This window comes from Bufo gargarizans, chromosome 1, assembly GCF_014858855.1.
Source record: "Bufo gargarizans isolate SCDJY-AF-19 chromosome 1, ASM1485885v1, whole genome shotgun sequence".
Lineage (NCBI taxonomy): Eukaryota > Metazoa > Chordata > Amphibia > Anura > Bufonidae > Bufo > Bufo gargarizans.
Window position 1 is genome coordinate 381,701,212 of NC_058080.1, and position 26,329 is coordinate 381,727,540.

The 26,329-nt window shown below is 45.1% G+C and overlaps 1 protein-coding gene across 1 annotated transcript in view; it reads right to left on the reverse strand.

Annotated features, from left to right (window-relative positions):
• B3GNT3 (UDP-GlcNAc:betaGal beta-1,3-N-acetylglucosaminyltransferase 3) overlaps window positions 1–22,410 on the reverse strand; it is a 213,237-nt gene extending 190,827 nt beyond the window's left edge. The window contains exon 1 of the mRNA XM_044270164.1: window positions 22,387–22,410. Within this exon, the coding sequence (XP_044126099.1) occupies window positions 22,387–22,395 (9 nt within the window). The 5' untranslated portion in view covers window positions 22,396–22,410. The remainder of the gene's footprint in view (window positions 1–22,386) is intronic.
• Between the last annotated feature and the right edge of the window lie 3,919 nt (window positions 22,411–26,329).

The window sequence follows — 26,329 nt, forward strand, 5'->3', positions numbered from 1 at the left end:
GCTGGCGGCGGGGCAAGCCAGCACCTCCAAGGCATAAAGCGCCAGTTCGTGCAACATGTCCAGCTTGGACACCCAATAGTTGTAAGGCGCAGAGGGATCAATGAGGACCAGGGCCATCTTTAATATTGATTGGACCCTGGGCAAAAATGTACTTGGCCCCCTGGATCCCGCTTTCCCACACCCTAGCATGTAATCACACCCTCCACCACAACACACACGAGCACGCAATTTCAGTCAGTTTTGTCTGCGATTGCATTGCGTTGTTCAGTTTTTTCCACGCTAGTGCAAAGCATTTTGCACACGTGTGATAAAAAACTGAATGTTGGTACCCAGACCCGAACCCGGACTTCTTCACTGAAGTTCGGGTTTGGGTTCTGTGTTCTGTAGATTTTATAATTTTCCATTATAACATGGTTATAATGGAAAATAATAGCATTATTTAATACAGAATGCTAAGCAAAATGTCCATTGAGGGTTAAAAAATAATAAGGATTAACTTATATTTGATGACTAGATTTGCGTAATACGAAATTCTATACCATTGATTAACTGCCTGAATAAATAGAATGCTTAAAATACCATTTTATTAAATACTACTTATTAAAAACGTGTGGCTCTCCATTAGATTTACAAAAACAGGCACAAGTGTTTGTCCACAAATTATAAGGACACAGCAACCATTTCACTGTTATCTCTCACACATTAATATATAGTTGTCCGCTGTGGGAGATGTGTGCCAATATTGTTTATTTACATTGTCAGTGTAAATCAACACTCTATCAACACACAATGTATCACTTTCCCTTTAAAGTGGTGTCCCAGGATCACTCATTCAAATGCAAGCGCTATTGTTTTATGTGCCAAATCTGGCCACCAGCACCATACATCCAGGATGTGACCAGGAATCTAATAATGTATGGTGCTGGTGGCCAGATTTGGCACCTGTGCTGACGTCATCGAAGGTCCTTTTTGCAGGTCTTGCAAGAAGATGAAAGAAGACGATAACGGCTGCGAGATCAAGCGGATGAGGTGAATAACTATTTTATTATTTTTTAACCCTCAATGGACATTTTACTTAGCATTCTGTATTAAAGAATGCTATTAAACAATGTCATAAAATTTGTGGGCAGTGGTCAGCTGGGCTCAAAAGGCAGCTGCCTTGGGCCCCCCAGGTGCAAGTGGGCCTGGGGAAGCTGCCCCTTTTTCCCCTACGTTAAAGACGGCCCTGCTGAGGACGCTGACACGATCTGCTACTTACTCCTTCACCATCTTCCAAAACGTTTCCCTCTTTGTGACACTAGGCCACGCATCTGTAGTGTCCCACATACACTCACCTAAAGAATTATTAGGAACACCTGTCCTATTTCTCATTAATGTGATTATCTAGTCAACCGATCACATGGCAGTTGCTTCAATGCATGTAGGGTCGTGGTCCTGGTCAAGACAATCTCCTGAACTCCAAACTGAATGTCAGAATGGGAAAGAAAGGTGGGCTACAACAGCAGAAGACCCCACCGGGTACCACTCATCTCCACTACAAATAGGAAAAAGAGGCTACAATTTGCACAAGCGCACCAAAATTGGACTGTTGAAGACTGGAAAAATGTTGCCTGGTCTGATGAGTCTCGATTTCTGTTGAGACATTCAAATGGTAGAGTCCGAATTTGGCGTAAACAGAATGAGAACATGTATCCATCATGCCTTGTTACTACTGTGCAGGCTGGTGGTGGTGGTGTAATGGTGTGGGGGATGTTTTCTGGGCACACTTTAGGCCCCTTAGTGCCAATTGGCCATCGTTTAAATGCCACGGGCTACCTGAGCATTATTTCTGACCATGTCCATCCCTTCATGACCACCATGTACCCATCCTCTGATGGCTACTTCCAGCAGGATAATGCACCATGTCACAAAGCTCGAATCATTTCAAATTGGTTTTTTGAACATGACAATGAGTTCACTGTACTAAAATGGCCCCCACAGTCACCAGATCTCAACCCAATAGAGCATCTTTGGGATGTGGTGGAACGGGAGCTTCGTGCCCTGGATGTGCATCCCTCAAATCTCCATCAACTGCAAGATGCTATCCTATCAATATGAGCCAACATTTCTAAAGAATGCCATCAGCACCTTGTTGAATCAATGCCACGTAGAATTAAGGCAGTTCTGAAGGCAAAAGGGGGTCCAACACCGTATTAGTAAGGTGTTCCTAATAATTCTTTAGGTGAGTGTATGTGTGTATGGTCCACTCCAAATTGTTATATATAGTATGATGCAATTTTGCACTATTCCTTTGTCTATTCTGCTGAATCCATATTACAGGCTGGTAACATGCATTACATAGTTCTACCACTAGAGGTCTTTATCACATAATTTATATAGTGCAGCCACAGGAAGTTAGGTTGTTTTAGGAGTTGGGAGGAAGGAGAGGAGACAGTCTTGTCTCTGTCCTCCTGGGCCTAGCCCAGGAGAACCAATTTACCTCAACCATTGAGTCCAAGATTAGGACTATCTGATGTTACACTGTAGATTACCCTTCCGGGGTATAAAGTGGATTATCCCTTTGAGGACCGCAAACTTTTAAAATAATGAAGCAAAGAGTTTGCCTGTCATGAGGGAGATCGCCCTTGGGTTGCTGGATCATTGAACTATAGACTATTGGCAAAGGAAGATAACTGCCATTTATCAGGTTTTAGTCTCATTTTCATTAGGTAGAGAGTTTCTAAGCTACAGGCTGCCCACCGTAATTAAGGACAGAAAGGCCATCTGTCAGAATACTTTTATTTTTATTTACAGAGGATCTAAACTACTACTTAAAGACTGCGTGACAAAAGCAAGATCAGGAACCAAGTACAAGTAAGAACATCACCTCTACTAAAATGAGCTGGAGCTAACCTCTACACTTCACCTCAAGGAGCCTGCTAATTTGGATTTGCAGCTTTACCCTTTTTGCCATCTGTATGCAAGACAAAGTGATGATATTGGATGCCTTACTACATCTGAAAAGTAATGTTCCTGTTTGGTTTAACTACTGCCTCACTTCTCATTCTTCTGCTCCATCTCTTAATTGCACCTTACGGTGCTGGCGTAACAAATTCAACACTGGTGCCCAGCCACCAAAGCACCCTAAGCATACCCATTACCATCAAGGAAACCTCAACTTCCGTCTGGCTGGTGTTCCCTGCAACTGAGAGCGCCCTGGAGTATTTAGTGCTGTCTTCCCATCCACTGCACTGCCGACCCAGGAGACAACTTAAGTGTAAGTAAATGATCTACTACGCCCACCGGCTTACCATCACTACACTCACTAACTCATGTGCCCCGGCATGTTGCACATCAGGGTGAGGGTGCTGGCGGGGTGTCATGAAACTGTCCCAGGCCTTGGAGAGTGTTGCCCTGCCTCTGTTGGAGCTGCTGTGTGTTCCCCTCTTCTCACCTCCTCGGTTGCCCAAGGAACTACGTACTCTGCCGCCAGCGTTGTCAGCTGGAAATTTTTGGAGCACTTTTTCCACAAGGACCTTCTGGTATTGCACCATTATGCTAGTCCTCTCTACCACAGGAATGAGAGATGAGAAGATCTCTTAGTAGCGGGAGTCGAGAAGGGTGAACAACCAGTAATCGGTGTTGATCAAAATGCGTATAATGCAAGGGTTACGGGAAAGTCAGCCATGAGTGCCAGAGTCCCAACAGACAAGACTTAGCTGTCCTCATCAGGACAATGACTCTTAATCTCCTCATCCTCTTCCTCCTCTTCGGCTCATCCACGCTGAACAGATGGAATAAACCTGCTGTGGGTACTACCCTCTGTAGTGGAGGCAACCGTCTACTGCTCCTCCTCCTCATCATCCAATTTGCGCTGAGAAGACGAACGGAGAGTGGTCTGGCTATCAACCTGTGTAATGTCTTCCCCCTTTTCCACCTCTTCCACATGCAAAGCATCCGCCTTCATTGTTAGCAGCAAGCCTTTCAGTAGACACAGAAGTGGGATGGTTACACTGATAATAGCGGCATCGCCGCTCACCATCTGTGTTGACTTCTCAAAGTTGCGCAAAACCTCACAGTGGTCAGACATCCATGCCCACTCGTCGCTTGTGAAGAGCGGAAGCTGACTGAAAAGGCGACGACCATGTTGCCACTGGTATTCCACTACTGCCCTTTGCTGCGCACAAAGCCTGGCCAACATGTGGAACGTGGAGTTCCAGCGCGTACTCATGTCACGCAAGAGTCGGTGAGCTGGCAATTGCAAGTGCTGCTGCAGCGTTGCCAGACTGGCGGCAGCTGTAGATGACTTCGGAAATGGGCACACACATGGTGCACCTTCACCAGTAGTTCAGGCAAATTGGGGTAGATTTTTGAGAAACCGCTGAACCACTAAGTTGAACACATGGGCTAGGCATGGGATGTGTGTTAGCTTGCCAAGCTCCAAAACTGCCACCAAGTTAAGGCCATTATCAGACACAACCATGCCTGGTTCTAGGTTGAGTGGCAAAAGCCACAGCTCAGTCTGGTCTCTTATCCCCTGCCACAGCTCTGCGGCTGTGTGCTGTTTGTCATCTAAGCAGATCAGCTTCAGCACGGCCTGTTGATGCTTCCCCACTGCAGTGCTACACTGCTTTCAGCTACCGACTGATGGCTGACTGGTGCTGCAAGATGAGAATTCAGAGGTGGAAGTGGGGGAGGAGGTGGAGGAGGAGAAGAGGGGGTTGTAGCCACTAATGCGGAAATCCTAATGGAAGTAGGGCCCACAATCCTTGGCGTCAGTAGCACCTGTGCCATCCCAGGGTATGACTCGCTCCCTGCCTCCACAATGTTCACCCAGTGTGCTGTCAGGAAAATGTAGTGTCCCTGGCCAAAAGCACTTGTCCATGTGTCAGTCGTTAAGTAGACCTTCCCAATAACTGCGTTGGTCATGGCACGGGTGATGTTACGGGACACATGCTGGTATAAGGCCGGGGCGGCAAAAATGGTGGTGGCTGGGGATTAAGTAACGAGGGACGGCCGCCGCCATCAAGCTGCGGAAGGCCTCAGTGTAAAGGTGCGCATTTAGTGCTATGGCCTGTGGGTAGGTGGCTGGGTATTTGCGCTTTCATTCAGCCTGGGGTATGGACATCTGTACGCTGCGCTGGGACACAGAAGTGGATGTGCTAGCTGATGGTGCTTGCCAAGGTCCAGGTGCAGGGCGGGAGACATCCGGGCCTGCTTCTTGGACAGGAGATTGGCCAGCATTATCTGCTGCAATCCAACCGACCACCTGGTCGCACTGGTGTGACTTCGAGAGTAGTGTCCTGTGCCGCCCTGCAAACTGGGACATGAAGCTAGGTATCGTGGATAAGTGTGTTTCTTGTGCTCTGGCAGCAGACACCGCACCCAGGGCCACGGCCTCTGAGTGCACCATCAGCAGCAGGGCCACATCCCTGTCCCTTACTGCTCGCCTTGAGCTTATTAAATGGTATATATGCTTGCAAGTATGTCACACGTACAGTAGCGCAGGTTTTGTAAGTGTATGCGCAAATAAATTACACTGAATGTCACAGATATTTAGGATGTGCAAACGTTATACAGGAGATGTAGCGCAGGTAATGTCGCTGTCTCCAGCGGCTAATAAAAAATTACACTGAATGTCACAGATATTTAGGATGTGCAAACGTTAAACAGGAGATGTAGCGAAGGTAATGTCACTGTCACCAGCGGCTAAGAAAAATTACACTGAATGTCACAGATATTTAGGATGCGCAAACGTTATACAGGAGATGTAGCACAGGTAATGTCACTGTAACCAGCGGCTAAGAAAAAATGACACTTTATGTCACAGATATTTAGGATGCGCAAACGTTATACAGGAGATGTAGCGCAGGTAATGTGGCTGTCAACAGCGTCCAAACAATTGTGCTGAATGTCACAAGATATTTAGGATGCACAAATGTAACACAACAGGTGTAGCAGAGGTTGTGTCACTGTCAGCAGTGGCCAAAGAATTGCACGCAATTTAGAGCAGGTTGCGCTAATTATATATTGCAGTTAGATAAACAATAGTCCTTAAAAGGACTTTTGGGTCTCTAACACCTTTCAACAGTAAACCCTGCCTAAAAAAAACCAATTACTGTCCCTACACTATCTGTCCCTTCTGCTGCAGCTCTCCCTGACTAAGATTGAGCCGAACCACATGTCATCGGATGCAATATACCGTATTTTTCACCCTATAAGATGCACCTGCCCATAAGACGCACCTAAGTTTTTGAGGAGGAAAAAAATAAATAAAATTTTAACAAAAAGGTGTGCTTTTGGTGGTTTTTGAACTAATGGTGGTCTGTGGATGACACTATTATGGGGGATCTGTGGGTGACACTGTTATGGGGGACCTGTGGGTGACACTGTTATGGGGGATCTGTGGGTGACACTGTTATGGGGATCTCTGGATGGCTCTTATTGGGGTCTCTGGATGGCACTGTTATGGGGATCTGTGGATGACACTGTTATGAGGGCATCTGTGGATGACACATATATGTGTCATCCACAGATCCCCCCCATAACAGTGTCCCTGTAGTGTGAATGACCCCCAATACAGGGGGTGGGGCTCGCATCTAGTTTTATAATGACAGCGTGGCCCGTGCAGTGACTGTATTTTACTGCACGGGCCCAGCTCACTGTATATACCGTAATCTTATCTATAATTGTAGGCATTGTTAATATATACAAATTCAGGGTAATCAGTGCCTGTATTACTTACAATAAGCGCTCGGTAGCAGAGAGGAGGGAGGAGGCAGGCCAGGAGGACGGGCGCTGGCAGCATGAGTCACTGCGTCACGCGCTTGCGCCGCCCACTTTATGAATGAAGCAGGTGGAGTGGGCGCATGATGTAGTGACTCGTGCTGCCAGCGCCCCCTCCTCCCGGCCTGCCTCCTCCCTCCTCTCTGCTACCGAGCACTTGTGGTAAGTAATACAGGCGCTGATTACCCTGAATTTGTATACATTAACAATGCCTACAATTATAGATAAGATTACGGTATATACAGTGAGCGCGGCCCGTGCAGTAGAATACAGTCACTGCACGGGCCCCGCTGTTATTATAAAACCATATGCCGGCCCCCAGCCCCTCCTCCCTCTCAGCTGATACACCCGCCTCGTGGAATCGCGGCGCGGTGTATCATTGACAGTTCGGCAAAATGCAGCATTTGCCCCATAAGACGCACTGCTACCCCCCCCCCCCCCACTTTTGGGGGGGGGGGAGTGCGTCTTATAGGGCGAAAAATACGGTAGCACCAGATGATGTGTTACGGCCAGCCAATCACTGTAATGCCAGTAACCAACATGGCTACGGTATTACAGTGAGTGCCAGTACTTCACCGCACGTTTATTGGCTGCGTAGCAGCACATGCAATGCTCAACTCAAAATGGTGTTCGGCCGAGCATGCTTGCCCAACACTATTCACCATATGTCTACTTTATTATGTTGGCATAATGCAGTATGCCAGACCGGCAGGGGAATTATACGTGAGGTCACGGTGTGAGCAATAGATGGGCCGAGGTAAATACAGTTCTGGTTACTCACGGTTACGTCGTCCCTGGGCAGGCTCGCATAAGTGAAGAGGAGAACGGCACAAGGACTCTCTGGGGCACACTCTGGTGTAAGGGACACTGGCCAGATGGTGGTTCGAGGTGCCCTTGATGGTCTGTATTAATGTGCCTATGGCAAGGTCCCTTATAGTTGTAACGCCAGTACCTTTTGTGGTGGCACAACCATTTACTGTAGTGTTAATTGAGGAACTGAAGACTGAGACAAGGATGGTGCACTCCAAATTATAACTTTTACTGAACGTTGCTCCTAGTAACAATTCCATCCAATTTATAAAACATTCCAGTGTAAAATACAGTCTCATGCATACATGGGTAGGGAAATGTAAGTTCTCAGAAGAAGCAGGCTCTTAGTCCTAAATATATCTGTAAGAAAGCTACTGCTTCAGACTAGGCTTTGAAGAAATAAAACTCTTTGGCTGGTAAAAACTCTCACCTGATCCTAACCTGACTTGAAGGTGGTTTGCTGAGTCCTTGAACCTCTATTTTCCAGTGCTTTTCTGGCAGATGGCATATCTGTCCTCAGGGTTTACACTGGAAGGTGTGGATCCCGGAAGCTGTGTCCTACATCTGCTTGCAAAGGTGCCTGGGAAGCCCTTAAGTATGGCCATCTGCTATCCTTTGACTTTAAGACAATATAAAAATCCCCTTGAATACTTGCTTTAGTAGCTGGACACTGGTCACCCCGGAAGAGTGTGCTGTAGAAGTGGCTCTCTCACCTCTGGGTGGAATCTGGCAGCTTTTAACCCTGGGCTGTGGAGCCAACAGGGAGAGAGCAGAGAGGCAGGAGGCCTCCCTCCAGCAAGCAGCTACTTCATGGCTGCTCTCTGACTAAACTGGTCTGAACCTGACTTGAACTGCCTAACTTGGGCCTGAGCTAAGCTATATATACACTGTGACACTGCCCCATAATGTGGATAAACAAGTGTAGTGCACCCTAACTAGGCCTGTGTAAAGGATCTTACATGCGGAATCACATTGTGACATGGGAGAATATGACATGAGATGAAATACAGCATACAGGGATAATACAAGACATTAAGACACAATAAAAACAAGTTTGCGGTGCCCACAGCCACGTAGTGGGACACTGCAATAATTTAGTAAATGTCATTTTACGTCTCTCCCGACAAACGTCTGCAGCATCGGGGTGTCTAATACACCCTTAGGGCTCATGCACACAACTGTTTGTATTTTGCGGTCCGCAAAACACGGATTTGGATAAATATGGATGACATCAGTGTGCATTCCGTATTTTGTGGAATGGAACAGCTGGCCCTTCATAGAACTGTACTATCCTTGTCCGTAATGCGGACAATAATAGGACATGTTCTATTTTTTTTTTTTGCGGAATGGAAATACGTACATACGGAAACGGAATACACACAGAGTAACTTCAGTTTTTTTTGCGGACCCATTGAAGTGAATGGTTCTGCATACAGTCTGCAAAAAAACCGAAACGGACACAGAAATAAATGTGCATGAGGCCTTAACATCCCTTTTTGGCTGGCTATTGTTTTCAAAGACACTGTTTCTTTGCATAGTGTGTATTCAACTGATGTCAGTAGTTTGAACCATTTCTCTCTTGGAAACCTTCATATCCAGAATGAACCCTAGAGAAGTTAGACCATTTGTATGGGGCTGATATGGACTTTTCTATGTTTATGCAAAATTCTGCTTTCAAAAACTGTTTCAGGATTTTCTCTTTCTGGATTAATAGTATTTTGAAGTCCTTATGAAAAACTAGGAGATTGTGGAAACAAAACCATGCATGTTATTCCTTTGTTCTCAAGTGAGTAGAACTTTCCTTAGTCAAGTAGGGACTCATGCACACAACCGTATTTTGGGTCTGCCTTTGATCCACATTTTTTGCGGATCACAGGGCGACCCATTCATTTCTATGAGGCTGCAAAAATGTGTACAGCACATGGTCATCTCTGCAGCTGTTCCACAAGTTGTAGAATATGACATATTCTTGTCCATTTTGCAGAGAAGTATAGGCATTTCTATAATAGGGACCAAGGAAAATGCGGAATGTAGGATTTGTGGACTGCAAACTAGCAACGGCTGAGTTGATGAGACCTAAAAGGGCCATTGGAGAGGCCAGACACCATGACATTCCAATGGTAAATGTTTCTTTTCCATTTAAATTGTAGTAGATGCCTGTGCTTTTGAGCTTCCTATATAGCGTGAAAGGCATCTTTTATATCTATATTAATTAAATACATATCTTTTTGGATAACATTTTTTTTAATTTGTTTTGCTCTCCATGCAGAATTTCTTTGGCCTTGGAATTTTTTGGGAGCTTTTAAATTTAAAATTTTGGGAATCTTGAAAATGTGACGTATCCAGCCCTTTTCTGTTCTGTCTATTTTGGATATCTTTCTTTGAGCGAGAGCAGTGTCTAAGGCTAGGTCTACACGACGACATTTGTTGCGCGACAAAAAGTCGCGCGACAGATAGGGCGCAACAGTTGTCGCGCGACATTTTGTTGCACCAATGTCGCGCGACAATTTTTATAATGGCAGTCTATGGTGTCGCACTGCAACATGCGACATGTTGCGACTGCGACGCGACAGTCGCAGAAAAATCCATCTTGAATGGATTTTCTGCGACTGTCGCGTCGCAGTCGCAGCATGTCGCATGTTGCAGTGCGACACCATAGACTGCCATTATAAAAATTGTCGCGCGACATTGGTGCAACAAAATGTCGCGCGACAACTGTCGTCGTGTAGACCTAGCCTAAGGCTACGTTCACTCACAAATTTTGACGCATCCGTTCAGATAATACAACAGTATGCATCCGTTCAGAATGGATCCATTTGTATTATCTTTAACATAGCCAAGACGGATCCGTCTTGAACACCATCGAAAGTTAATGGAGGACAGATCCACTTTCTATTGTGCCAGATTGTGTCAGTGAAAACAGACCCGTCCCCATTGACTTACATTGTGTGCCAGGACAGATCCGTTTGGCTCAGTTTCATCAGACGCTGCAAGCAGCGTTTTGGTGTCCGCCTCCAGAGCAGAATGGAGACGGAACGGAACCAAACTGATGCATTCTGAGCAGGATCCTTTTCTATTCAGAATGTATTAGGGCAAAACTAATCCGTATTGGACCGCTTGTGAGAGCCCTGAACGGATCCCACAAACGGGAAGCCAGAACGCGAGTGTGAAAGTAGACTAATACTGTATCTAGACACTGTTTTGTATGGAAAGACACCTGAAGTGTCAATTTAAGGCAGTTTTTTTTAATCACATTTATGACCTAACGGTCTGTGAGTATCTTTTCCCATAATGTAACGATAGGAAGGGATGATAAATCGGGGCTTACCTAAATAAGGTTTCTTATATGTATTTGGCTTTGTTGAAGCTCCTTTTCCCAAACAGTATACCTTTAAAGTTATTTTGGGATTGTCCCTGTGCATCTCAGGTGTGCCTCTGGGACTTCTGTGAGGAAGTCTATGAGCAAAAAGGTTTCTTAGATTGTGCTGGCCTCTTTAGTTCTGCAAAGCACTTAAAGGGTTTCTACCACCACATTTTGACCTAATTAGCTGTCAGACACTAGCGATCTGATAGTGTCTGCCTTACCCAATTTATGCTATTGTAATCCCTTTCTCTGCAGCGGTTACCCTAAAAAACTAACTTTTATTGCTATGCATGTTGGTACTTGCATCCCTGGATCCGATGAAAGCTGTAATGGCACCGGACGGGGTTAAAAGCAGAGTGTGCTTGGCGTGCATGCTGTACCTGCGCTCCCTGGACTTTATGGGGCTGTCATGGCCCATAACAGGTAGGAACTAGTGTTAGGGACCACTCATGAAGGCGACCTTGACGTGGTGAGTGGCTTATTACGCTTTGGCCATAATGTACACCAATGCCTCATTCAACATCCAGCATAGAGGCAGGGCAGAGTGCTGGTTGCAGTGTGCGATTGCATTTGTGTTTTTACGTTTGTATCTGTATTTCGCCATAGCAATCTGCACCTGCTAGGGGTTGTGCGGGCTGAATGCCCCATATTATTTCTTTGTAGTATATATTGGAGGCGTGGCGATCTCCATGCAGTCATGCACACCTGACCAGTTAGTATGCCCTGGAGGCTGGTTTTAAAGTCAGTATAAGGCTACATTCACACGTCAGTATTTTTCTATAATCCGAATTTCGGTCCGTTTTTTGCGGAACCATTGACTTTGCATTGTACCAGGATCCGATTTTTCAGGAACATAATAGGACATGTTTTATATTTAAACGGACATGCGGAACGGAACAACGGAAACGGACAGCACACATTGTGCTGTTCGATTTTTTCCAGGACCCATTGAAAATGAATGGGTCCTGATCTGGTCCTGATCTGTTCCGCAAAAAACGGAACAGATCAGGAAAGAAAAAACGGATGTGTGAATGGACCCTAAAACTGAGTCTGCTTATATAGCGCCTACCAGTAGCCATTTGGCTCAAGGAGAAGTATATAGTGGGCTCAGCATGCATGTTGGTACTTGCATCCCTGGATCCGATGAAAGCTGTGATGGCACCGGACGGGGTTAAAAGCAGAATGTGCTTGGCGTGCATGCTGTACCTGCGCTCCCTGGACTTTGTGTGGCTGTCATGGCCCATAAAAGGTACGAACTAGTGTTAGGGACCACTCATGAAGGCGACCTTGACGTGGTGAGTGGCTTATTACGCTTTGGCCAAAATGTACACCAATGCCTTCAATTCAATATCCAGCATAAAGGCAGGTCAGAGTGCTAGTTGCAGTGTGCGATTGCATTTTGTGTTTTTGCGTTTGTATCTGTATTTCGCCATAGAAATCTGCACTGCGAGGGGTTGTGCGGGCTGAATCCCTCATATTTTTTCTTAGATTGTGCTGGCCTCTTTAGTTCTGCAGAGCACTTAAAGGGTTTCTACCACCACATTTTGACCTAATTAGCTGTCAGACACTAGCGATCTGATAGTGTCTGCCTTACCCAATTTATGCTATTGTAATCCCTTTCTCTGCAGCGATTACCCTAAAAAACTAACTTTTATTGCTATGCAAATGAGCCTCTAGGTGCTATGGGGGCGTCTTTTCAGCACCTAGAGGCTCCGTCTACTCACCATGTCTGCCGCTCAGCTCGTCCCTCCAGCCCGCCCAGCTCTAGATTGACAGCTTCCATTGCGGCCGAATTCTCGCGCCTGCGCCGTGCGCGTCTGTATTCGGCGCAGGTGCAGTGACTGTCAGACCGCTGCCTGCGCATCTCCACTGCACCTGCGCATCTCCGGCGCAGTGAGCGGTCCCCGGTTGCCGAATACAGACTATATCATGGTTAGGTAGAGCAGACACTAGCAGATCGCTAGTGTCTGACAGCTAATTAGGTCAAAATGTGGTGGTAGAAAGTTAGAAACCCTTTAAGGGTCCTTTACAGGCTGAGAATTCCGCAGCTAATTCCTAACAAGCATTAATAGGAATGCTCGTTAACAATTATCTGGCTGTGTAAATGTGTCACCAATTACCTGATTAACAAGCACAATGCTCATTCACCAGGTAACAGATCACTTGACTTGTGCAGTCACAAAAATTATTGTTTGCCCACAACAAATCGTGCTGTGTGTATCTGCTGCTGGCAATCAGCTAGTCAGTATTGGGGCAAGCAATGGCATTAGCGCTCGCTCCTCCCCATACTGTGGATTACATGTAAATACAGGGGTCCCCTCCGCTGACGAGCAGGCAATTGTCAGGAAGGAATGCTGCTGTGTCGTCTGTGTGAAGGGACCTTAGCATGCCCTTTATCTCATTTTAACTTTGTAAATGAACGCTGGACTAAAAAGATGACTGTTTCCAAGCTTAGGGTATTCATGTGATTTTTAGGCCAAATCTGCCATTCACACTCAAATGAGCCAACAGGCTGTTCTAATGTTTGTAATGTAGTTAAAGGATTATCCTATAATCAGGACAGCTTTTAGCAGAGCTAATTTAGATGAAAGTAAAGATTTCGCCTTCTGTGAGGATTACCCCTCACCTTCCTGCTCTGCCTTTAACCAACATAAATAGTAGTGGACCTACTACGTCTTCTACTTTGAACATTTTTAGGTGTCTGGTCAGCAATGTCATTAGAATAGTATGTTCCAGTAATTGATAGCAGAGCAGGGTCTATATCTCGGGCAATAAGGGCCTGAATGTTGGTATGCGTATAAAGTTTCTGAAAACTAAAGCCTGTATTACGTAGGCCGATTGAGCAAGCGATTGTTGGGTCGTTTGTTGGGCAATCGGCGGCAGTATTATACAGCAAGATGATCGCTAACGACCATTCATACGAATGCTCGTTAGCGACCATCTGTCGGAAAATCATCAGGTGTAATACAGCCTGAACTCGTCTTCTTTAACCAAAGAGGAACTAAAGGTCAGCAGTGCAAATTCTCTTACTTCAGAAGATACAGATATGGCCCATCTGTGAGAAAATCATTTTGATGGTGTGGTTCTACCGGACACACCCACTCTCAACATTTATAGTTCAATCCGTTTTTCGCATTTCAGAGGATACTGTGGAGTAGAGATGAGCAAACCAGTCAAGATTCATTTCGGGTCTGGTTCACCAAATTTTTAAAGCAAAAGGAAGTGGCTCCAATTGCCCTGAAAGTTGGTATATAACCCCCTCTAGCCTCCTAGAACTCATCATTTTTAGGAAAACTTGTCATCAGGGATGAGCGAATTTGTGTTTTAAGTTTTGCGTACAAGATTCGGGTTATCTAAGAATTCCGTTATGGATTCCACTACCTTGGACCATAATTTAGCAAAATCCATGACAGAATTCTTAGATGACCCGAACCTTGTACGCCGAACTTAAAAGACAATTTTGCTCAACACTACTTGTTATCTCTTTGTTTATTTTTTATGAATCTTTTTTCCCTCCAACTAGGGATGTCCCGATACCGATACCAGTATCGGGACCGATACCGGACATTTGTACGAGTACTTGTACTCGTGCAAATGTCCCCGATACCACTGCCGATACCTGTGTGCCGCTTCTAAGAGGGCCCCCCCTTGCAAGTCCTAATGATCGCGGTCTCCACAGCCCCGCACGCAAGTGCTCTCCCAGTTAATTACATCGCGCCCCACCCCCGGCCCCGCCTCCAGCAATCCGGCGCTGCTTTCTTGGTGTCTCGTCGGATCACTCAGGCCCGCAGCGCACGCCGGATGACGGGAGTGGAGCAGTCTCCTCAGAGAAGGTGTGTAAATGTGCACACACCGCTGGCTTCCTAACTCACAGAGGGGCACCTGGGAGCGTGGCACAGTGGTAATACACAGGGGACTGGCATGGCAGCAAATCCTTCATAGGGGGCCAGCCTGGGGGACAAAATCATGACATATATAGGGGCAAAGTGAAAAAATTATATATATATACAGAGCGGGCAAAAAATGTAATATATACACAGGGGACAAATATAATATATACAGAGGGGGCAAAATGGTTTTATAAAAAGACAGGGGCGTAAAGATCACAGTCGCAGAGGGTGTATATATATACATTTTGCCCCTCTGTATATATTACATTTGTCTCCTGTGTATATATTAAATTTTTTGCCCGCTCTGTATATATCTCATGATTTTGCCCTGTGGCTGGGCCTCTATGAAGGATTTGCTGCCATGCCAGTCCCCTGTGTATGACTGGGGGGGGTCGGGCCCGGTGGGGGGGGGCCCAATTCAAAGTTTGCCCCGGGGCCCATAGAACTCTAGTTACGCCTGGAGGTTGTCTGGAAAGAGACTTTTCCTGCGGCTGCTCTGATTCACACTTTCCGCAGCGGCCGCCACCGTCCCCGGCTCCTCCCCCCCACAGACATCTGATCTCCGAATCGGAGCACAAGAGCAAGCCAGCCGCAGGAAAAGCCTCTCCAGAGTCCAGACACCCTCCGGCTGACAGTAGTTTTAAAAGTTATAGGAACCGACCCTAGTAAGTGTATAAAGCTTAGTTATAAGATTGTTGTGTCTGTCTTCTATGGCCCTGGTCCTTCCCTTCCTGCCTGCAAGCTGCACATTGATCTCTAAAAGCAGTCATTAGGGCAAGAAAAAATATACATTACTGTATGATGGCCACAAGACTATTATACTGAGGAGGGAGGGGCTTCAAAAATTGTTGTCCTGACTCCTTACAGTATGTCTCCTTGTGGCCCCCATACAGTATAATGTCTCCTTTTGGCCCCCATACAGTCTCCTTGTGGCTGCCCCCACACAGTATAAGGTCTCCTTGTGGCTGCCCCCATACAGTGTAACATCTCCTTGTGGCTGGCCCCCATATGGTATAACGTCTCCTTGTGGCTGCCCCCATACAGTATGACGTCTCCTTGCGGCTGCCCCCATACAGTATGACGTCTCCTTGTGGCTGCCCCCACACAGTATAACGTCTCCTTGTGGCTGCCCCCATACAGTATAATGTCTCTTTGTGGCTGCCCCCACACAGTATGACGTCTTCTTGCGGCTGCCCCCATACAGTATAACGTCTCCTTGTGGCTGCCCCCACACAGTATAAGGTCTCCTTGTGGCTGCCCCCATACAGTATAATGTCTCTTTGTGGCTGCCCCCACACAGTATTACGTCTCCTTGCTGCTGCCCCCATACAGTATAACGTCTCCTTGCGGCTGCCCCCACACAGTATAACGTCTCCTTGTGGCTGCCCCCATACAGTATAACGTCTCCTTGTGGCTGCCCCCACACAGTATGACGTCTCCTTGCGGCTGCCCCCATACAGTATAACGTCTCGTTGAGGCTGCCCCCATACAGTATAACGTCTCCTTGTGGCTGCCCCATACAGTATAACGTCTCCTTGTGGCTGCCCCCATACAGTATAATGTCTCCTTGTGGCTGCCCCCACACAGTATAACGTCTCCTTGTGGCTGCCCCCAGTGTAATGTCTCCTAACTCTCCTTGGAACCTCAAGTGTTTTTTTTATTCATGTTGCCCATGACTTTGCCCACAGACATCTGATCTCCGAATCGGAGCACAGGAGCAAGCCAGCCACGGGAAAAGCCTCTCCAGAGTCCAGACACCCTCCTCACACAGAGTTTGCCTGCCAGGAGTTTCCAAAGGTAGAGGAACCGACCCTAGTAAATAGCTTAGGAGAAATTCAGTAAAAAGAGAATATAAAATGTAATATAAAGGTGGAGGGGGGAGGAAATGGGCATATAACAGTGTTTCCCAACCAGTGTGCCTCCAGCAGTTGCAAAACTACACCTCCCAGCATGCAAAGGCTGTCCAGGCTGCCCAGGTTATATTAGAGATACAACCAATGTGCTTAAATATATGCACAATTGTACATGGTCCAAGGAATATACCTGGATCACATTGGATGTAGTGGCGCTGTATCCTTCCATTCCCCATTCCTATGCTCTCTTGGCCCTGGAGTACAATTTGCACAAATATAGTGGCTACTCTGACATATTTATTGACTATGTGTTAGAGGTTACATTGTACCTTCTAACACACAACTATTTTGTATTTGACGAGGTCTTTTATATCCAGACCTCAGGTGTTTCTATGGGGGCTAAATTTTCCCCATCTTTGGCCAATATAGCTATGGCTTTTTGGTAGGAGAAGTATGTTTTTTCGGTTGACAATCCCTTTTCTGGGTATGTTGTCTGGTATGGCAGATACATCGACGATCTGCTCCTAATTTGGAGAGGCGATGTATCTGCCATACCGGACTTCGTTCATTATTTGAATCAGAACACATATAATTTGAGATTTACCTATACACAGCATGCTACAACTATCCATTTCCTGGATTTGACATTAACTGGGACTCCAGACCAGGTGGTGTTGACAGAGACCTACCGTAAGGAGATATCTGGCAACACTATCCTCAAAGCAAATTCCCACCATCCATTTCATACTATCAAAAGCATCCCTGTCGGTGAATTCACAAGAGCTAGGAGAAATTGCAGTACGGATGAAACATTCAATAGGGAATGCATCAAAGTGTGGAGACGCCTACAAATACGAGGCTATCCACAATGGATGCTACAAAGGGGTTTTAAAATTGCTAAAAATAAATCTAGAGCTAAACTCTTACACCTCGATACAAAGTTTACTTTAATAGGTCCCACTGCTAATGAGCGAATGGATGGATATAATAATCAAATCTATGTTAAATCTGATACCACCCGAGAGAATAATAACATTGTGCCAACAATAGTACTCACATATAGTAAACAATTTGCGGACATCAAAAATATCATCCAGAGATGTCTCCCCATCCTGTATGAAGATGACATCTTGAGGGATACCCTAAGACACGGCTGTCGGATAGTATCCAAAAGACCTGACACTCTAGGTAAAACACTTTCCCCCTCTATGTACACTCCAATACGTTCTAAAAATCCTACTACATGGTTAAAATATACTGGTTTCTCCAAATGTGGACACACGAGATGCAAAACATGTACAGTTGCTAAAAACACCAAACAATTTTACAACTCAATACATACTGAAACTTTTCCTGTCAAGAGTTTCATAAATTGTAATACAACTGGAGTCATTTATATCATTATTTGCACCTCATGTGATCTAATGTATGTGGGCTGTACCAGTAGGAAATTCAAAGATCGTTTACGTGAACATCTCAATTATATTCAAAACCCGATAGCCACAGGAGTCTCTAATGCGGCACATCATTTTATAGACATACACAATCGGAATATAGATACACTTAATACCTTTGCTTTTGAACGGGTCATGTTATCTCATCTAGGTGGTAATATCAAATAAAAAATCCTCCTTAGAGAAGCGTTTTGGATTTGGAGACTCAATACAAGAGTCCCATACGGCCTCAACCTTAAAAAGGAATTCATTTATTTATATTAATATTTACATGCAGCAGTACCTAGGTGTCATGGAACCATGAACCAGACGTACAACAAGAGAAGAGTGGAAATAAGAAGGCTTTATTGAAAATAAAGCTGTAGGGCAAAAGTCCAAACGGATGGCTAAACCGAAGCAGGGTCTTGCGAAACCAGAGATCAGGAACCAGAAGGGTAGTCAGATGAAGCCTGGATCAGGAACCAGCAGGGTAGTCAGACGAAGCCAGGGTCAGGAACCAGCAGGGTAGTCAGACGAAGCCAGGATCAGGAACCAGCAGGGTAGTCAGACGAAGCCAGGATCAGGAACCAGAAGCAGCAGCAGTCTTAGAAGCATGTGAGCACAGGAGGACCAAGCAAGGAACTGAAGCCACAGACCTCCTATATATATGAGCTAGGCATCCAGCTCCTCCCAGTGGGAAGGAGGAGCCGCAGGGTGAGAGGCTACAAGAAACCCAGAAACCAAGATGGCCGCCAGCACATGTCAAACGAAGGAGAACAGCAAGGAGGTAAGACCATGACACTAGGCTTTGCCTTGTTTTTACATATATCCATAAGGATCTTTTCTTATGGTTATTTTTTAATTACATGTATGTACTCTCTCTGAAAAGACATGGTTACAACCCTCTGGGATTATTATATAGGCCTGATATATTATACAACTATGAGGCTTTCCTCATGGTATTTACATATGACCTAATTAAGATACTGCTATTGCAATAGCATGTCTGTGCTGTCCTGCATTCCAATTGAATTATGCGTCTTAGTACACATACAAATTTACCAAAGTAATTGGCAAACTGAAAGACAGACATAATATACGTTACTATCTTCCTAATCTCTTTTTCTACATTCCCCATCTGATATTCCCAGAATATTTCTGGATAGATATCCAGAATATTATTATAATATACATAAATAACATACGGTATGAAGAGGCAGATATAGAATTATAGAGTCGGACATTAGGAAAATGAACTTAAATAAAACACATTTCAATATGACTAAGAGAGAGATGCACGCGATAAGACAACTACAATCGACTCAGAATCTTATTATACGACCAGCAGACAAAGGGGGGGCAATTGTCTTACAAAATACAGAAAACTACACCATAGAATGCAAGAGACAACTAACAGATCTTGAAACATACACTACCCTCAGAAAAGACCCGACAGAACAATTCCATAAGGAACTAGTAACATTGACACAAGCAGGTAGAGAAAAGGGCATCCTGAATGAACAAGAAGCTACATTCATAACTAACGCACAGAACCAGGGCCGATCCTACACGGGGTGCAGTGGGTGCCCCGCACCCCAGCGCTGTCACCTGAAAGGCGCCGAGCGAGCCGCCGGGACTTTTTTTTTTTTTTAACCACCTCCGGACCGCCCGGTGGGCCGGGCCGCCTCAGCCTCAGGGTTCGAGTGGGGCCGGGGGTGTGCCGCCGGCCGGCCGGGTATGGCCTAATCAATTCACATCACACCCCTGTCACTGTCTGTGACTGCTCCGCTCCGCCTCCTGCCAGCCCACTGTGACACAAAGAACAGACACAGACACACGACACATATACTGACGTGACTCACGTGTGAGACTGAGACCGCCTCCTGTAGTCCGCCTCCTGTGCTCTGCCTCCTGTGCTCTGCCTCCTGTGCTCCGCCTCCGTGCTCCGCCTCCTGTGCTCCGCCTCCGTGCTCTGCCTGACTGCCTCCCATCTTCCGGCGGCCGGCAGCGTAACGTCGCTCACTGCGACGTAACGTAGTGAGTGACGTCACGTCACGTTACAGTTACGCTGCCGCCGGCCGCCAATTTTGAATATTGAAGAGCGGGACTGGAGCACTGCTGCCAGTGCCACGCCAGTCACGCCACCAGCTTCTGCCTGCCAGTGCCCGCCCCTGCGCCCTAGTAGTGCCAACTGGCTTGTACTAAGTTGTGATGAGAATACATTTGGAGTCCTCCTGACTGAGTCCTGACTCCTGACTGTCCCAGGCAGTAAGTTAGTGAATACTGAATAGTGATGATTAGTGATAGATTATATTAGATAAGATAGTAACTTATGTAAGGCCTCTTTCACACTTGCGTTGTCCGGATCTGGCGTGTACTCCACTTGCCGGAATTACACGCCGGATCCGGAAAAACGCAAGTGTACTGAAAGCATTTGAAGACGGATCCGTCTTCAAAATGCTTTCAGTGTTACTATGGCACCCAGGACGCTATTAAAGTCCTGGTTGCCATAGTAGTAGTGGGGAGCGGGGGAGCGGCATACTTACCATCCGTGCGGCTCCCGGGGCGCTCCAGAATGACGTCAGAGCGCCCCAGGCGCACGGATGACGTGTACATGCGATCACGTGATCCATGCGCTTGGGGCGCCCTGACGTCACTCTGGAGCGCCCCGGGAGCCGCACGGACGGTAAGTATGCTGCTCCCCGCTCCCCACTACACTTTACCATGGCTGCCAGGACTTTAGCGTCCCGGCAGCCATGGTAACCATTGAGAAAAAGCTAAACGTCGCATCCGGCAATGCGCCGAAACGACGTTTAGCTTAAGGCCGGATCCGGATCAATGCCTTTCAATGGGCATTCATTCCGGATCCGGCCTTGCTGCGCTATTTGCTGCGGCCAAAAAACGTTCCGTTCCGGAACGGAAGCCATGCTGATGCATCCTGAAGGACGGACTGTCCATTCAGAATGCATTAGGAAAATCCTGATCAGTATTCTTCCGGCATAGAGCCCCGACGACGGAACTCTATGCCGGAAGACTATAACGCAGGTGTGAAAGAGCCCTAAGTGAGCTATTGAGCTTGTAAATAAACTTGTGCAAACTGCAAACTATATGAGTAGTTACTAACTACTCATATACTTTGCACAAGTTTATTTACAAGCTCAATAGCTCACTTACATAAAGGAACGGACGTCTTACAATAGGGTGGGACACTGTTATGGGGGGGGGGGGGAGGAGAAGTGATATGTGGATGATGACACATTTATATAGCACAAGATGCTTGCGCTGCCTGCCATATATGTGTGTCATCCACAGATCCCCCCGGCCACCTATAACAGTGTCATCCACAGATGCCCCATAACAGTGTGTCACCCACAGATGTCCCCATAAGTTCCATAACAGTGTCATCCACAGATGCCCCCATAACCGTGTGTAATCCACTGATGCCCATAACAGTGTGTCATCCACAGATCCCCCATAACAGTGCGTCATCCACAGATGCCCCCTAACAGTGCGTCATACACAGATCCCCCATAACAGTGCGTCATTGTAAAGGGGAGGAGTTAGTAAGATAACCACGCCCACGTGGGGGCGCCAGAAATATTTCTGCACCCAGGCGCCTGTGACCCTAGGATCGGCCCTGCACAGAACAGAATCCCCATCTTTTATTGTCTACCAAAGATCCACAAAAATCCAACCCATCCACCTGGTAGACCGATAATCTCAGGAATCGGATCTCTCACCTCCAACCTTTCCCAGTACATAGACAGACTACTACAGCCCACGGTCAAACTAATCCCATCCTACATCAAGGATACAACAGACATAGTGAGAACACTGGAACAGGTAGAATATCAAAAACACTGGCTCTTATGTACAATGGATGTAAACTCACTCTACACTATCATTGACCACAACCATGGTACTACCGCCCTGAGAGAACAATTGAATCACCATCAAACTTTACACATAGATCAGATTAATTTTCTGATAGAGAGTGTACTTTTCATCCTTACCCATAACTATTTTATGTTTGACTCAGTATTCTACCTACAAAAGCGCGGCACCGCCATGGGTACCAGGTTCGCCCCCAGCTATGCTAACATCTTCATGGCACAGTGGGAACAGGATTTTATCACGCCACTGCTGGGGACGAGCCTGGTACTATGGCGAAGATACATAGATGACATCATCTTCATCTGGAGCGACACTAGGGACAAACTAAATGAATTTTTAGAGGACATTAACACAAATGATAGGAATATCACACTTACCACGAACATAAGCAAGACACAAGTAGAATTTCTTGACCTATTGATTCAGACAACAGATAACAAACTCCACTGTAGCACATATCAAAAGCCAGTGATGAAGAACAACTTTATCCTACATTCAAGCTGCCACCTTCCTAGCTGGCTATTGAATATTCCGACAAGCCAGTTTAGACGATTAAAGAGAAATTGTACACTAGAGAGCCAGTTTGAAATAGAGGCAGAAAGTCTAAAGACACAATTCCTAGTTAAGAATTATCCAAAGACAATAATAGATAGATCATTAGACAGAGTAAGGTCAATGGACAGAACAACATTCTTTGACCAAACCACAATAAACAAGACTACAAAAGAAGAAACTCCACGAATTATCTTACCATACAATGCCCATTACAAGAAACTAGAGATGAGCATCCATAAACATTGGCACCATATTCTGAGAGACAAAGTCATCAGTCAACTATTACCAGATAAACCGCAGATCACTTACACTAGAGCCCCAAATCTTGGACTTAAAGTAGCACCAACAATAAAAAGGAATACAACTAAACCTAACCCAAGTTGGTTAACATTGCAAGTTTTTTTTAGATGCGGAAAATGCTACAATTGCAAGATCACTAACTTTCCGAGAAAAACGACCACAGTAAATGCAACCAATAGTACATACATACACCAAATCCGGGAACATCTCTCATGCCACTCCAGTAACGTGATCTATGTCCTACAATGCCCCTGTGCTAAGCAATATATTGGACGCACTAAAAGACTCCTCAAAACAAGAATAGCAGAGCACATATCAAATATTAAAAAAGGTTACGAATTACACTCTGTCTCCAGACATTATAAAGAAAAACATAATTGTGACCCATCATCACTCACTTATGCAGCTATATTAAAAATCACACGCCAATGGAGAGGCGGTAACCCCATAGCTGCAATGTCTAGATCAGAGTCTAGAAAAATATTTGAGTTCAATACAATGATCCCAAAAGGGCTCAACGCGGAGATGGAAATATTTGGGTTTCTATAATTAGGACCCCACTCCACGGATTGACCATTTGGGCGAGGCGCCCCCCCCTGGGATCAGGGATCATAGTCCGGCTGTTTACCAGCATTCCGACCCCTCCTCCCGGTGGGACCCTCCCCCCCAGTCTACTATCAATTCCTACTAACAATCCTACTATTTTCCACTATTCTTCCTCTACCAACACCATCTCCATATCCAAAGCAACAACTTGAGTATACCTATACACAACAATACAGGTAGTAATCTCCCCAATAAAATATGCCCAACAGTGTTGATGTCACCCCCAACCTGCAGTTCTTACATTTATACGTTTTATCTTTTATCCTATGCAATATATGTATTCCTCTACAAACCGAAGTATTTATCTATATGAGAATATATAGACACATACGAAGATATATGGACTTTATGGTTTTTTATGGTTTTTTATTCCCTTTTTTATTCCCTTTTTATTCTCTTTTTTATTCACATTTTTTCTCATTTTAAAACACAAACATCATGAACCACACAAGGATATACAATATGGCTGGATCTTATCAGCTTTTCCACATGTACCACAGCATTCCACTTGAATCCTATTCCTTCCACTTTCAAGGCCAGGACAAGTGTTCCTAAACACCAAGAATTAAGGTCCATGACCACGCCCCCATAATCCCAATTGGATCCAATTAGGACCATATATATAGAACAAAAAAAGAGAGGCTACCCATTCCCACTGAAGAAGGAGCAGGAAGCTCCGAAACGCGTATGGGGACTTTGAGGTAGTCATACTCATACAAAGCTAGCTAAAAGGATCCTAAAAAATACAAGAGCTCCGGAGTATCTTAAACCTTTTTAAAAATAGCCGCAGCCTCCCATTTCCCGCCATCGGACACCACGTGCAACGCCGATGTGAATCGAGCGGGAGAATCGAGCGGGAGAGTCAGCGAGCGCGAGTGACGTCACCGGAAGTGACGAACAGCTATAGCAGCTGATAGAGAGAACACACAGCCCCGTGAGCGGGAACAACGCACGTGGATACCACCCGCCCACCAGGAGCCGCCTGCCAACCTACCCCTGATCCATAGGAGGGTAATGTACTTGCTGAATTAGCAACTCTTATAATACCATTATTGCTGGATAACTTTGAACACAATCACTAACTGGAGGTGAACACTGTATTTATCTGAAACAAAGTGGCAAAACCAGATTGAACTGGACATCACCGTATCCCCTAAAGGGGACCCCCACTTCTCACTTATATATGCCCTCCTTGCGACACATCTGGACTTGAGACTTGATACCTAAACTTATCTCCATTAGCTCTATAAGTTTTATTACCATCCTATTTGGACATTTTTTCCTTTCTAATTGTGGATTTTTACTTAGGTATTCTACTGTACATGCATTTTTTAGTATAATAGGCACATTTTATATTATTAGGAGTACGCCATTTTTAGACCCAAGGATTTTTACCACTACAAATCTTTATACGTGTATCTATTAAAAATAATAAAACGCTCTTTTTTCCATGCACGACCTATGATTAGAGTGCCGTCCCTATACTTTATCCTATAATCCCTCACTCACAAGCGTTGGGTACGCTTTGTTTTGGATAGAGCACCTTACTCCATCTTTTGGGCTATAGTGAGCCGCCCTACATTCAATTCCCCCAGATATAGAATTAGTGGAAAATATACATATATAAAGGTAGGAAAGTGAGAAAATAAAAAAGTAATCAAATAATAAATAACATCAAATAAATATGTTTAAATTTCATATAAATTAAATCTCAATTTTTTGCAATATGCCAAGCTGCTAGTGTGGTTTAATCAAGAGAAAAATCATAAGTAATAAAAATGTAATATATAATAGTTATCTATCTCTCAAAATATGCATATACATATAATACCCACAGTCTTTGTTTTGGTCTACAATATGCGCTCTTCCTTTATGATTGTTAGATAACATAAGATCACACTATAATAGGTTAAATATGTTGGCTTACTTATAGATCGGCCTGCTTTATAGAATATACAACATAGACAATAGGAAGCGTTTTTTTCTTTAACAGATAAATGCAAGAGATAGAAAACAAACTTGGTGGAATGTTGGTCTGATTGTTGGCCCCCGGGCTCGCCATGACCATTACAATGTGTCTGATTACTCCTGGTGTATGAACTTTGGCGCTTGTTCACAGCTTGCGTTAGTTCACATGAAGTGATCAGTTCAGAATTTCATCTATGCTCAATCTTGGAGAACATGGTGAGCTCGGGCATTAATAATACAGAACTATGGTAAAATCACAAGTCCCGTTCTATGTGAATCCTGTCTATGCGCATATACATATATATGTATATACATATACCTTTTTGCTTTGATGTGATTTGATACTTTTCTGTTTTGGTATTTCTCATTTTGCTATTTAATTTGTGTTTGTATTTTTCTGACAATATCTTTTCCTCCCCTTCTTTTTTTCTTGATATGGTATTCATCTATCTCATTTTATATACGCTCCCCTGTGTCTGTATTCAGTAAGCAACAGTGCAAACATACCACGTTGGGTTGCAAAATCATGGAACATATGTATATATATTTCCTTATGTTATATGCTTTGTCCTTCTTCTTGGAAGAGAGTAACTATACTATGTATTTTATTTCTTATATATGTTGTATTATATGTTGAAACATTGTGGGCTATGTAAGCTTTTACATGTCACAGGTGAATTTGTTTGCACAGGTGTCTTGCGTTTACCCGACTGATTTTTGGCTTGCCCCAGGTTTTGAGATCCCTCCCTTATGGGCGGATGTCTCAGGGGTGAACCTTATTTCAGCCCGGTACACGCCAGACTCCTCAGATCATGACTAAGAACAACACTGTTCGAAACGCGTAGATCGTGGGGATAAGTGGGTCACAGTATCACTGTTGCTGGATGTACC